General features: G+C 42.4%; 1 protein-coding gene across 1 annotated transcript in view; it reads right to left on the bottom strand.

Annotated features, from left to right (window-relative positions):
* The window catches only part of LOC136865971 (glutaredoxin domain-containing cysteine-rich protein CG31559), a 493,946-nt gene extending 481,655 nt beyond the window's left edge, over positions 1–12,291 (bottom strand). The window contains exon 1 of the mRNA XM_067142549.2: positions 10,764–12,291. Coding sequence (XP_066998650.2) covers positions 10,764–12,113 — 1,350 coding nt within the window. The 5' untranslated portion in view covers positions 12,114–12,291. The remainder of the gene's footprint in view (positions 1–10,763) is intronic.
* Positions 12,292–13,278: the final 987 nt, after the last annotated feature.

Raw genomic sequence — 13,278 nt, forward strand, 5'->3', positions numbered from 1 at the left:
TCCGGGGGTGGCAGCTAATCACGCTAACCACTACACCACAGAGGCGGCTTCTAATTTGTTCAATGAAATAATTGCCTTTGTGTACTGAGAGCGAAAATCAGCAGTTCCTATTGGTTTTGCGTCGCACCGATTCGGACAGGCCCTATGGCGACGATGGAATGGATATGGGTCTTAATTAAGGCACAGCCCCAGCATTTGCCTAAATCTATAGTTGCGCAATCAACACATACAGGGTGGTCGGAAACAACATGAACAGGATATGAAAGCGTTAAAGGGTTGGCCATACTGATAAGTAATTTGGAAATAATAATTAGATATCTCTCGCCACTGTCATTTTATCAGTTGCTGAATTTTAGCCAACCAGATCGCTTCTCGGGCGAATTTCAATGGGCTTCACGAGCCGGTGTTGTTAAATCTGGATGTGTCTTAAGACCAGCTTGAGATCCATGCTGAGAAATCAGCATCAAACACAAACACACCGCGGGTTTCAACCGGTATCACTGTAGTGCACTTGCTATGGGGCGATCCTGTCAGCACGGAAGTTGGTGCTCAAAAAGTTGCCCTGGAAAAGCTTATTTCCCCGATTGATGCTCTCAAACCGCGAACAGATTTAGCAACACCGCCTCGCAAAGCCCATTTGAATTCACCCGCGAAGTGATCTGATTGGCAAACTGCAGAAGATGATGTAATAACCACGGCAGGAGATGTCGACATATTCTTTCCAAATTATTTATCAGTATGACCACTAAACGCTCATATACCCGGTTGACGTTGTATCCGACCACACTGTATAGGCGGCACTAGTAACAATCATATGACCATAATTTATTAACATAAAAAATTCTTCTTCTTCTTAACCCTCTACTGCATACTGTTGCCATTAGGCAACAAATAACTTTTCACCTGTATACATGGATAAATATTGTAGGCAGAGATAGTTTTACGTCACACCTTCAACTGTACAATCAATTAAACATATATTCCAGTGATGCCTTGTTTATTATTATTATTATTATATATAACTTAAGACATAACAGCCCTACAACCAAACGTACTCCTTCCACCCCGTCAACATCCACGCGTACCAACCACCGTTTAATTTACGTGGGCCCTCCCCATCATATTACCACAGGCTTCAGGAGTACCTCTGGCAAAACCTCAAAGACATTACCGACCTACGGTCGTGCAAGTATACTTGCGCCCTGCAATACGTACCCATGGCCAGTAGGCAGTAATGTTCGGTCTTTGAATGTTAAAAGCTTAGCGTAAAATCGTGAAAAATCGTATATATATTCCAATATGGCAGTCCACATCACATACGAGTGTTAAGCTATTACGCCCAGTCAAGAATTGCTGGTACATCTAAAACACTGAGCGTATGTTGAGCATTAAAGCTTGAAATTTTCTTCACCAAACGGAAACGAAAAATAATTCATGCAGTAGAGGGTTAATCCGTTTATCCTACATGGTTGGTTTTTCCCTCGGACACAGCGAGGATTCCCACATCTACCGCCTCAAGAGCAGTGTCCTGGAGTGTGAGACTTCGGATCAGTAGTTACAACTGGAGAGGAGGAGCAGTACGCCACCCAGACGGCCTCAGCTGCTATACTGAACAGGGGCCTTGTTGGCATATGGGAAAATCGGAAGGGAAAAACAGGAAAGAGTGAAGGAAGCGGCCGTGGTTTGTTAGATACCATCCCGGCACTTGCTTGGAGTAGAAGTGTGAAATCATGGAAAACCACTTCAAGGATAGCTGAGGAGGGAATGGAACCTCCCTCTACTCAGTTGAGCTCCCGAGCTTGAGTGGACCCCATTTCAGCTCTCGTATCACTTTTCAAATTTCGTGGCAGAGCCGGGAAACGAACCCGGGCCTCTAGGGGTGGCAGCTAATCACACTAACCACTGCTAGTCTGAATAATTTTCTTCATCTACACCCATCAAACTGCACCTTACAAACACCTAAAAGTGAATACATCAGACAGAGAATCCGGTTCTAAAACGGAAAGAAGTCTACAAGTGCTACACAGTTCGCACCCGCGGCCCATCCAGGGCACGGAAAAAGTGGCGAAATATGATTATTATTACCATCTGTTGTGTACCCTTCGTTGACGGGTTAGTTTGTGAAACTGCACCAGTAATTTCATCTAACAGAGGTAATTCGCAGCATAAGAGGCAAAGAACATCTCAAATCACAACCGTCAGTATGTTATTAATAATATGTTTTAGGATCCTCAAGGTAAGAATGCATAAAATACAAACAAAGGGTTTGAAGTTATGTTTCACAAAGCTCAGTGACGGATATTTTTCCTCTTTTGGCCTCTTCAACCATCAACATTGCTGCGCCACTGTATACTGATAGCCTAGGCCAGGGATGGCGAACCTATCACACGTGTGTCACTAAGTGACACGCGAATACGATTTCTGTGGCACGCCAGACTTTAACATGTAATAAATAGGTCAAAAATCTAGCAAATTTTAACATTACGCTTTAATAAAGAGGTATGTCACAATTAATTCTATGGGCATATTTCCTACAAATGTTATTAGGTTAAAGAAAAATATACCTTGTTCTTAAAATGTATCTGTTTAAAAAAATGTAATTTTCAGTGACGTTTGCAAAATAATATCAAGAAACATTCAGTCGAAGGGATTTATAATGCAATCTAATGTCTAAATGAAGTCAGATGCGGGTTTCATGATGATTTTAAAGGAAATTATCCGCTGGCACACTAGACAATATAAAAAGTAATAAACAAGACCTTAATTGACACGCTAGTCGGTAAAGGTTTGCCATCCCTGGCCTAGGCTATCCACGAATTTACATTTCTAGTTTCAAGAACCCTTCCTTTTTAATCTTTAATACTCCTGCAAAGCTCCTGTTTACTTCTACTTTAATTATTGGTACACTCATTACCGTTACATCTACTTCATGATTGGGGTTGGGAATGGGACTAGAAATTAACTTACTATTCTTTATCCCCTTATTAACTAATACAAAAAAACATTATATCAACTGAAGCATCCTTAACTTCCCGTTATGTCGACACAAACAAACAGACACCAGCAAACAAACAGGTAAACAAACAAAATTTGAACTGAAGCTATTTTTAATTCCTAATTCGAGATAAATATGAAATATGGAGCCAAAATTTGAAGTGTACGGAGAATTACGGTATAATTGTACTTACTTGTAGATGATGATGATGATGATGATTATTATTATGATTGGCATGATTAGTGCAGCAGCTTAGCTGCTGGTTTTCCACCGGAACGGATGAAATTCGAATCCCGGTTAACGTCAAACTGGAATTTTCATCTGAAAAACATGTGACGTCGGGAAGGGTAACAGACCAAACTGTGCCAGGTGACTCCAGCGATCCCAGAAATACTTCGGTTAAGCTGAATGAAGTTTATTATTATTAGGAGTGGCCAAGCGTGTTATCGCGCTACGGCTATGGAGGCAACATCTGCATTCGGGAAACGAGTGGGTTCGAACCCCACCGTCGGCTGTCCAGAGAATGATTTTTTGTGGCTTCCCATTTTCACACCAAGCAACTGCTGGGGCTGTACCTTAATCAAGGTCACGGACACTACCTTCCAAATCCTAACCCTTTCCATCCTTGCGTCCCTGAAGAACGTCGATGTGTTAGTGCAACATTAAACTACTAGCACATTATTATTATTATTATTATTATTATTATTATTATTATTATTATTATTATTATTATTATTATTATTATTATTATTATTATTATTATTATATATTGCGAATGAGCCCATTAGGACTACGCAAAGTACTTAGAGACAGGCATTTGCCTTTCTTTGTGCCCACACTTCCTTCATTCGTTTGCTGTGTGCTTCTTTTCTCTCTTGAGATCATGTTGTTCCGGTCTTCTTCTTTGGTTTTTCCTCTTGGTCAACTTGCCACTTATGAACTTTGGTTCTGAAGATAACCCGGCTTTGGATGTCTTCAGGTGTAATTCCTGCCAGTTTGAGATCTGTTTTAATTTCGCCAATCCATTTTATTGTGTCCGTTTTAGCTTTACTTCGGTTTTCATAAAATTCAACTATTTGCTTGGTAAGTCTATCTGGGTTCATCCTTTTTATATGTCCAAAGAATCTTAATCTGCGTTTTCTGATGTCGCTGTGAATGTTAGAAAATTGTTTGATTTCCTGTTTCCCTCTAAGGCGGTACTGTTCATCTACGAGTTTTGGGCCTAAAATTTTTCTAATGATCTTGCGTTCCTTTTTCTGAATATTTTCTAGATCAGTTTTCCTGTTCAAAATTAGTGTCTCTGATCCATAGAGGCATTCTGGTTTAATAACTGTATTATAGTGTCTTAGTTTAGCATTCTTGGAGAGTCACTTTTTGTTATAGATATTTTGGGTGAGTCTATACGCAGTTTCCATTTTTTGGCACCTAACTTCATTGGCTTTTGTTTCCATTCCATTCTCCTGAATTATTTCACCGAGATATTTGAATTGCTGGACCCGTTTTATTTTGCCATATTTTGTCTTCATGAATTTAGGGGCTTCTTTGCTGCAGGTCATGTATTCAGTTCTTTCAAACGATATTTGGAGGCCGACTTTTTCCGCTGTTTCTTTCAGGAGTTCGATCTGGTTTATGGCTGTTGAAACGTCACGAGTTAAGATTGCCAGATCGTCCGCAAATGCCAGGCAGTCTACTGCTAATTTGCCCCTACCAAGAGTGATTGGTTGGTCAATCTTGAGGGCAGACTTCTGTTTGCGCCATTCCTGTATTACCTTTTCAAGGACGCAGTTGAAGAGTAGTGGAGAGAGCCCATCTCCCTGTCTTACTCCTGTTTTGATCGGAAAAGGGTCTGAGATTTCCCCCATGAATTTAACCTTAGATTTTGTGTCTGTCAATGTCTCTTTTACAATTGCGAGTGTTTTCCGGTCTAGACCCTGTTCTTTTATTATTATTATTATTATTATTATTATTATTATTATTATTATTATTATTATTATTATTATTATTATTATTATTATTTACTTCAACAGCAAGTGCCTACTGGGATGGTAGTACGTGTTCAAATTACGAATGCATAGGCCATAGCAGGAACTACTGGGCTTGTTTACGTCCGGTGCTGTGTCATCCGGTTCTAGCGGGCTAAATTTGTGACTGATCAGTTGAAGTCAGTCGGTCAGTCGTCGATGATTAAAGTCCTTTCTTTCTCTCTAATGTCACTATCCCCTAAACGATAGCACACATTGCATTGTGAATTTAACCTACTGTTTCTTGAAACACTCACAAGGTCTCTAAAATTCATCTCGTCCCGTCAGTAATGCAAGGCCCACTGAAGTACTCGCTGCTCGCCCCACTGTCTTCTACCAACAAACACTACAGAGCGCACCTTGCCTAGTGCAATCATAATTCGAATAAGTAATACCAAAAATATAGACCACGGCCGCTTCCTGTCCAATCCTATCTCTAATTAATTACAGATATACACACTGATGCAAATGAAATGAAATGAAATGAAATGGCGTATGACTTTTAGTGCTGGGAGTGTCCGAGGACATGTTCGGGTCGCCAGGTGCAGATTTTTTATTTGACTCCCGTAGGCGAGCTGCGCGTCGTGATGAGGATGAAATGATGATGTAGACGAATCATACACCCAGCCCTCATGTCAGCGAAATTAACCAATGATGGTTAAAATTCACGAACCTGCCGGGAATTGAACCCTGAGATCAAAGGCCAGCACGCTAACCATTTAGCCATGGAGCCGGACACTGATGCAAATACTACCGTTACACAGGTTTTCCGGCAATTTCTACACGCTGATCGCACATGTCCCAAGGCCTGAGCATGAAGGTAAACATCTCAAGTACACACACGTCACAGTTTGACAGCAGATCGTTATCTGGGAGATACGGCCAGTCATATGATAACACAAAATCATCTACACCAATGGCTTCCGATGCAATTCTCAGGAATCAAATCCCCTCTGCATTTAACTTTAAAAAACGGCACTAAACTTCAAGGGAGAAACATTTCACATACATTTAACACACGCTACATAGCATAAAGAACATCACTCCACTTCCCTGGAAGTCATGCACAGTGAGTTTTATGTTTTATAACACCAACCGATGGCAAGACGTCACACTGTTCCAGAGTACAAGGTTCCGTGCTATCCCTGGATCGACGCAAATGTTTGGACATTCTGCACCAATAATATTTTGAATGATCTTTCTTAGACACAAGTATCCAGCTTTTCTATAAGAAATGCTTCTCAGGGGACAGTACACTTAACAGACACAGCATTTCAGGAGGAAACTATAAAGAGCGTAGTACTGTCTAAAACTGAAAACAGAGTCACTGGAAGTAGTCACATCTATGGGGGGATTCTAAATCGAAACAAAAGAATGTTCTACGAAGATTTAGATCATGTTTTGGCCCCCTTTGATCAACTATGTCCCAAGTTATCTTTAAAAACGTAAAAAAGGTAAACGTTATTAGCAATATTAATAAGAAACTAAACGAATTTAGTAGGTGAGTCCGATGAGTTGATAAACGGAAAAGAGGAAAGTTGTTTTTCGACTTCGTCGAACGTGTGATTTACAGGAGGGCGGAGGGTGACGTGATAATAAAAAGCTCAGGTATAATCCAACTTCTTGGGACTATAGCTTGGTCCTCTACTATACATGTTTCAGATAAGGTTATTTTGAGTTGAATGCCACCAAGTAAATGCACTGTTTACTACACTGATTTATGAATATATTTGAAACGAGGAATTTCAGGTGTGCCGATGACCTAAATGTTACGCCCCTTCAAACAACAACCGCAAGAATTCCAGACCTTCTCTTGGAGAGAGCTCGTCGAAACAGGGTTAGGGATAAATCCCTGTCTGCTTTGACTATCTCTAATAACTCAAAGTCGCTCCACTAACATTCAGCCGTCACAAGGCAGAATTTTATTATTTCCCACACTGTCTGTACATGGGAACTTACTCTTTGTGGCTGTGAAACGTTTGAAATAAATGGCACAGCTAGTGAATGCTGAGCTGTTAATAATAATAATAATAATAATAATAATAATAATAATAATAATAATAATAATAATAATAATAATAATAATAATGTCGGGCTGAGTGTCTCAGACGGTTGAGGCGCTGTCCTTCTGACCCCAACTTGGCAGGTTCGATCCTGGCTCAGTCCGGTGGTATTTGAAGGTGATCAAATACGTCAGTCTTGTGTCGGTAGATTTACTGGCACGTAAAAGAACTCCCGAGGAATAAATTCCGGCATCTCAGCGTCTCCGAAAACCGTAAAAGTAGTTTATGGGACGTAAAGCAAATCAATAATAATAATAATAATAATAATAATAATAATAATAATCATAATAATAATAATAACTTCATGCGGCTGATATAGCCGGATGCAACCTTTGTAAACTATTCGATGAAGGTAGGCACAGTTTGCCATGTTAGTAAAACTATTATTTGGATGATAGAGTTGTGTGTGATGTCTTGAGTTACAGGAATGTTCGGGAGAGCACAAATATTCAATCTCCACGCTAAGCGAATTAAACATTAATGATGAAAAATCCTACCAGTCGGTCGGGTTTCGAACCCGGGATCCCGAGGCCAGACCACTGGATAATGCTGAGTTAAACAGCGGACACGCAAAATGAAACATGATCGTTTCTACCACTATAATATGCGCTCGCTTACATACTTTGAACTCGTACAGTTTTCCAAATGAGGATGTTTTATACAAACGGATGGCTTGAGAGAGGGGTGTAACATCCCCACCCCCGACACACATGAATTAACCGATGGGAGATTTAAGACTGAATTTGGCTCCAAGACATCTGAAACAAAATGTAGGCTACATGCCGGCACATCTCGCTACCTGCTGCAGGACTTCCGCCCAATAAAACCCACCTGGTAAGAATACATAGCTTACCTTATAAAGAGTTCTGGCTAAAACGGGTACGACTCTACTCAGACACAGAGCTTGCCATCTCAACTGGCTGGCCTTCACAGCCCGGGATTGTCTGTTCGATTCCGCCTCAGGTCGACGCCCTTTGGGGTTCGTTGAGGGTGCATCAGTATATTTATTAGCACTGTGTTAGAACTTGAACACTGAACAATATTATCAACTTCCGTGGCTCAAATTCCGGTTTTAGTAACCCTTCCCTGCCCCACTAGCTAGTAGTTTGGTGTCGTGTGATCAGCACGACGGTTCAAACCCGGATGAGTGGCTCAGACAGAAGAGTGCTGGCTTTCTGTGCGCAGGTTGGCGGGTTCGATCCTGGCTCAGTTTCATAATATTTGAAGGTGATCAAATATGCCAACTTCGTATGAGTACATTTACCTGCACGTAAAAAACTCCTGCGGTACAAAATTTAGGCACGGCAGGGTATTGGAAAACCATAACTGGTGAGACAGAAAGCCAAAGAGGTAAGTTTAATGGATAACGTAGCTTCTTAACTACTCTCACAGGACTTAATGCAGCCTTGCCCACAGATAGTACGTTTACATGCAGGATTCAGATCGATCTGAGTAAACTCCCCGTATTGAAAACCCCATGTAAACGGGGACTCAGTTCGGATTAAGTCTCAAGGTCGAAACGGTAAAATCTGCGATCGTATCGTACTCGGTTCGAATTGAGTTCCATGTAAACGCGGATCGTACTGAGTTCGTATTGAAAATGACTGCGCACACACTCCATGGTTGTTCTGACGAAATCATCATCATCATCAAAGTTCTGTCGAAATAACAAATATAATAAGCCAGTGAATGTGTTTACCTGTATAAATGATCAGCAACTGCAATCATATTATAAGACGGCCAGCCCTTGCGAGTAACAAAATCACTATAACCTTCTGTTGGGGTAAAACTGGAATGTGCGTTCCATCTATTGCACCAATTACATTTGGAATACCACACATACTTTCAAAACTGAAATTTATCTCCGGGGCTTCTACTGCATCTGGCGTTTTTAAATTCTAAGAGGTGATATCGATTTTACTACAATTCTGCAACGTTCGTATACGTCGATGTTGCCTGGCGGATTCAATACGATACTCAGATAGCCTACTACATGTAAACGGAGATCGTATTCAATACGGTAAGTGTACTAAAAATGTCCGCCTTTGTGGTGTAGTGGTTAATGTGATTAGCTGCCACTCCCGGAGGTCCGGGATCGATTCCCGGCTCTGCCACGAAATTTGAAAAGTGATCAGGGCTGGAACGGGGTCCACTCAGCCTCGGGAGGTCAACTGAGTAGAGGTGGGTTCGATTCCCACCTCAGTCATCCTGGAAGTGGTTTTCCCTGGTTTCCCACTTCTCCTCCAGGCAAATGCCGGGATGGTACCTAACTTAAGGCCACGGCCGCTTCCTTCCCTCTTCCTTGTCTATCCCTTCCAATTGTTCCATCCCCCACTGAGGCCCCTGTTCAGCATAGCAGGTGAGGCCGCCTGGGCGAGGCACTGGTCATCCTTCCCAGTTGTATCCCCCGACCCAGAGTCTGAAGCTCCAGGACACTGACCTTGAGGCGGTAGAGGTGGTATCCCTCGCTGAGTCCGAGGGAAAAACCAAGCCTGGAGGGTAAACAGATTAAGAAGAAGAAGTGTACTCAAATCGATCTTAATCCCCATGTAAACGTACTAAGAGTCGCACGTTCGAGGCAGAATGGATGGGCGGATGTTCAGTGCTAAATCTCAGAGAATTGATATAGTAACTTGTTTCATATTCCACAAAACCCATCTCGACCTCAGTTCTACACACACATAAGTGGATGATTAAGGTGTCCGGAGCTTTTAACTATACCCTACGAGATATAATAATAATAATAATAATAATAATAATAATAATAATAATAATAATAATAATAATAATAATAATAATAATCCGAATCCTTGGCTAAAAGTTCAGCGTTGAGACCTCCAGTTCAGAGGGTCGAAGGTTCGATTCCCGGCCGGGTCGGGGATTTGAATCGTGAGTGATTAATTCTTCTGGATCGGGGACTGGGTGTTTGTGTACGTCCCAACACTCTCCCCTTCATATTCGAACAACACACTACACTACCAACCATCACAACAGAAACACGCAATAGTAATTACATCACATCCATATGTGCTACACAATTCGCACCCGCGACTGCACAGGTTTTGGAAAAGCGTAATAATAATAATAATAATAATAATAATAATAATAATAATAATAATAATAATAATAATAATAATAATAATAATAATAATAATAATACCGAGTGAGTTGGGTGTCTGGTTAGGGTCATGCACCTGTGAGCACTGTTGGCAGCCCTTAAGATGGTTTTCCATGGTTTTCCATTTTCGTACAAGGAAATAAGGCCATGGCTGCTACGTTTCTAATCCTAGCCCTGACCCATCTTTGCGTAGACGAAAACATTCGATATGTTACCGAGGCGTTAAACCACTAGGAATATTAATAATAATAATAGTAGTAATAATAATAGCACAGGCATGGTTTATCCTCTGTAGTTTCACCCTAACGACCGAGGTTCTAATATCACTTAGCATGAGAGTGGTATTCACATGGACAATCACGTGGTGTCAGGAAGGGTACCCGGCCTTAAAGCTCAATCAACAAACTAAAGGGCACACTGAACTATAGGCCATCACTGTCACACTGGAAGGGGCACTTTCTTTCGCTTGCTATATTACGATACAATTGTTCACATTCCAAATGGGAAAATTAATATTCCTAAGCAAACCAAACTAAACAGCACAGAGAACTGTGAGTAGTTCTTACCTTGGTGTCCGGGAACTGCAGGAAGGTAGCGATGCCCGCGCGGACACGGTTCTTCACCCCTCTGACGGTGCCCTTGGCGCTGCGGATGGTACAGGAGGCGTCCTTGCTGCCCAGCAGGTCCCTGACGCCGGCGAACGTCTCCTCATCCTCAGTTACCACCTTCTGCTTCACCACCGGCTCGGTCGACACTTCGTGCTCACGGAGGTGGAATTTGTAAAAACGATCGTCGTCATACTTATAAGAACTGGAGCGCGAGAATGGGACGCTCGACGTCGGTTCGGGCGACGCCGCGTTACGCTCTTTACTACGCTCCTCGTAGGTACGCTCCTCAACAATGCCATTCTTCTTCACCACCGGCTCCTCGGCCACTGAGGGAGGAACCTGGTACCTGTAGAGAAATGATTGCTGTTTGACAGGTGCCTCTTTCGGTTCCGGTGTGGGGCTCTTGGGCTGTGTCTCCAATTTTAGAGTAGCCTCTTCTTTCCAAGTCTTCGTCTTCTTAAGGGTGGCGTTATTCACGGGCACGACAGTCAGCTTGGCGGTTCGGTCTCTGATGTCCTGCAGCAGGCTGTTTGGCAATATGCCGTTGCTTGTCGTGGGGCTTACAGGACTTTTAGGGGTGCTGTTGAAGTTCTTCGCTGGCGGTGGAGGTGGAGGAGCCACTTTGAGGACTTTCTCTGTAGAATTAAAAACATTTTTCAACTGAGTGGTGAGAACAGATTTACAAATCTCCGGTTCTGTTTGTGGTTCGTCTTCGTCCTCCTCCTGCACCGTGTGTATTTCCTCATGCAGCTCATGGCCGTTCAGGGAGTCACAACTAATATTGCTGCCTACATCATCGTCACTGTCAACCTCGGCGCCACTGCTTGTCAGACTGCCCGTTCTGTGGTGCTGCTGATGACTGTTACCATTCACAGTCACTGTCACCGTGGTAGAAGAGCTGTTATTTTTCTTGGGGAGCGGAGGAGGAGTACTGCCATCCAGATCACTACACGTTCCGCTGTCCAAAGTGTCGCTCGGCGAGGACTGACCACTGGAGATGACCATGCCGTTTGTTTGACATTGGTACGAGTTGTAGAAGAAGTAGGGGTTACTTCTCTCTGGCCCGCGGCGTACCATGTCGTCGCCACCGACGCTGATCCTGATACACCCGTCGTTGCTGGGGCTATCGCCCGGATTGATACGGATTTTGACGACGTGCTCGCCACCAGATGACACACTGGTCTGAGAGTTGACCAGGTTCATTGCACCTGTTTGGATGGCTCCTCCTCCCATTACCGTTGGATTACGTCTCGTCTTGGGCGGCAGAGGCGGTGGTACAGCAGATGCTCTCACTGCGCTGGTCTCCATCTTGATATCACTTAACAGTACACACTTAACACTTTAAGAGCACTAGTTCCGTAACACTGTCAAGAATATCCACCGAGAAGCATTGTAAGACGCGGGAGGTACACTCACTGTTCACGGCACGACTGCAGCCTAGCAACAAGCGGACCACTCTCTACTTGCCTGGCCACAAGGAGACTGCTGCCTCACTGGGTAGCCTCCAGATACCACCTGAGTCACGTGGTCAGACCTACCTGAGGCGCGCTCTGCCAGATAAGCAGCCTGCTACACATTCTTCGCTCTTGCTTGTCCTTGAGGGATAACCGCAGCCGCTGGCCCTTCACACTGTCAGATCTTCATGTAATTCTCTGTTCCCAGACAGAGAACACAGAGCTGGCAGCATGGTCTTACGGACCAAATGCCAAAATGTAAAAAAATAAAAAATAAATTAAAAAAATAAATAATAAAAAATAGACAGAGAACCATATGAACGTGACTTCTGATAAACAGTTCAAACCCTTGGTTAATAATAATAATAACAATAATAATAATAATAATAATAATAATAATAATAATAATAATAATAATAATAATGTCCACCTCTGTGGTATAGTGGTTACTGTGATGATCTACCACTCCCAGAGGCCCGGTTTCGATTCCCGGCTCTGCCACGAAATTTGAAAAGTGGTCCACTCAACCTCGGAAGGTCACCTGAATAAAGGGAGATTCAATAACCACCTCAGCCATCCTCGAGTGGTTTTCCGTGATATCTCACTTTCCCTTCAGGCAAATGCCGTGATGATTCCTAAAAGGCATGACCGCTTCCTTCCCTCTTCCTTCTTTATCCCTTCCGAATTTCCCATCCCTCCACAAGGCCCGTGTTCAGTATACAGATGAGCCCGCCTGGGCGAGGTACTGATCTTCTACCCCAGTTGTATCATCCGTCCCAAAGTCTCACGTTATAGGACACTGTCCTTGAGGCGATAGAGGCGAGATCGCTGGCTGAGTCAGAGGGAAAACTAACCATGGAGGGTAAACGGATAAATAAATAAATAAATAAATAAATAAATAAATAAATAAATAAATAAATAAATAAATAAATAAATATATAAATAAATAAATAAATAAATAAATAAATAAATAAATAAATAAATAAATAAATAAATATCTGCTTTACGTCTCACTAACT

Source organism: Anabrus simplex, chromosome 3, assembly GCF_040414725.1.
Source record: "Anabrus simplex isolate iqAnaSimp1 chromosome 3, ASM4041472v1, whole genome shotgun sequence".
Taxonomy (NCBI): Eukaryota; Metazoa; Arthropoda; class Insecta; order Orthoptera; family Tettigoniidae; genus Anabrus; species Anabrus simplex.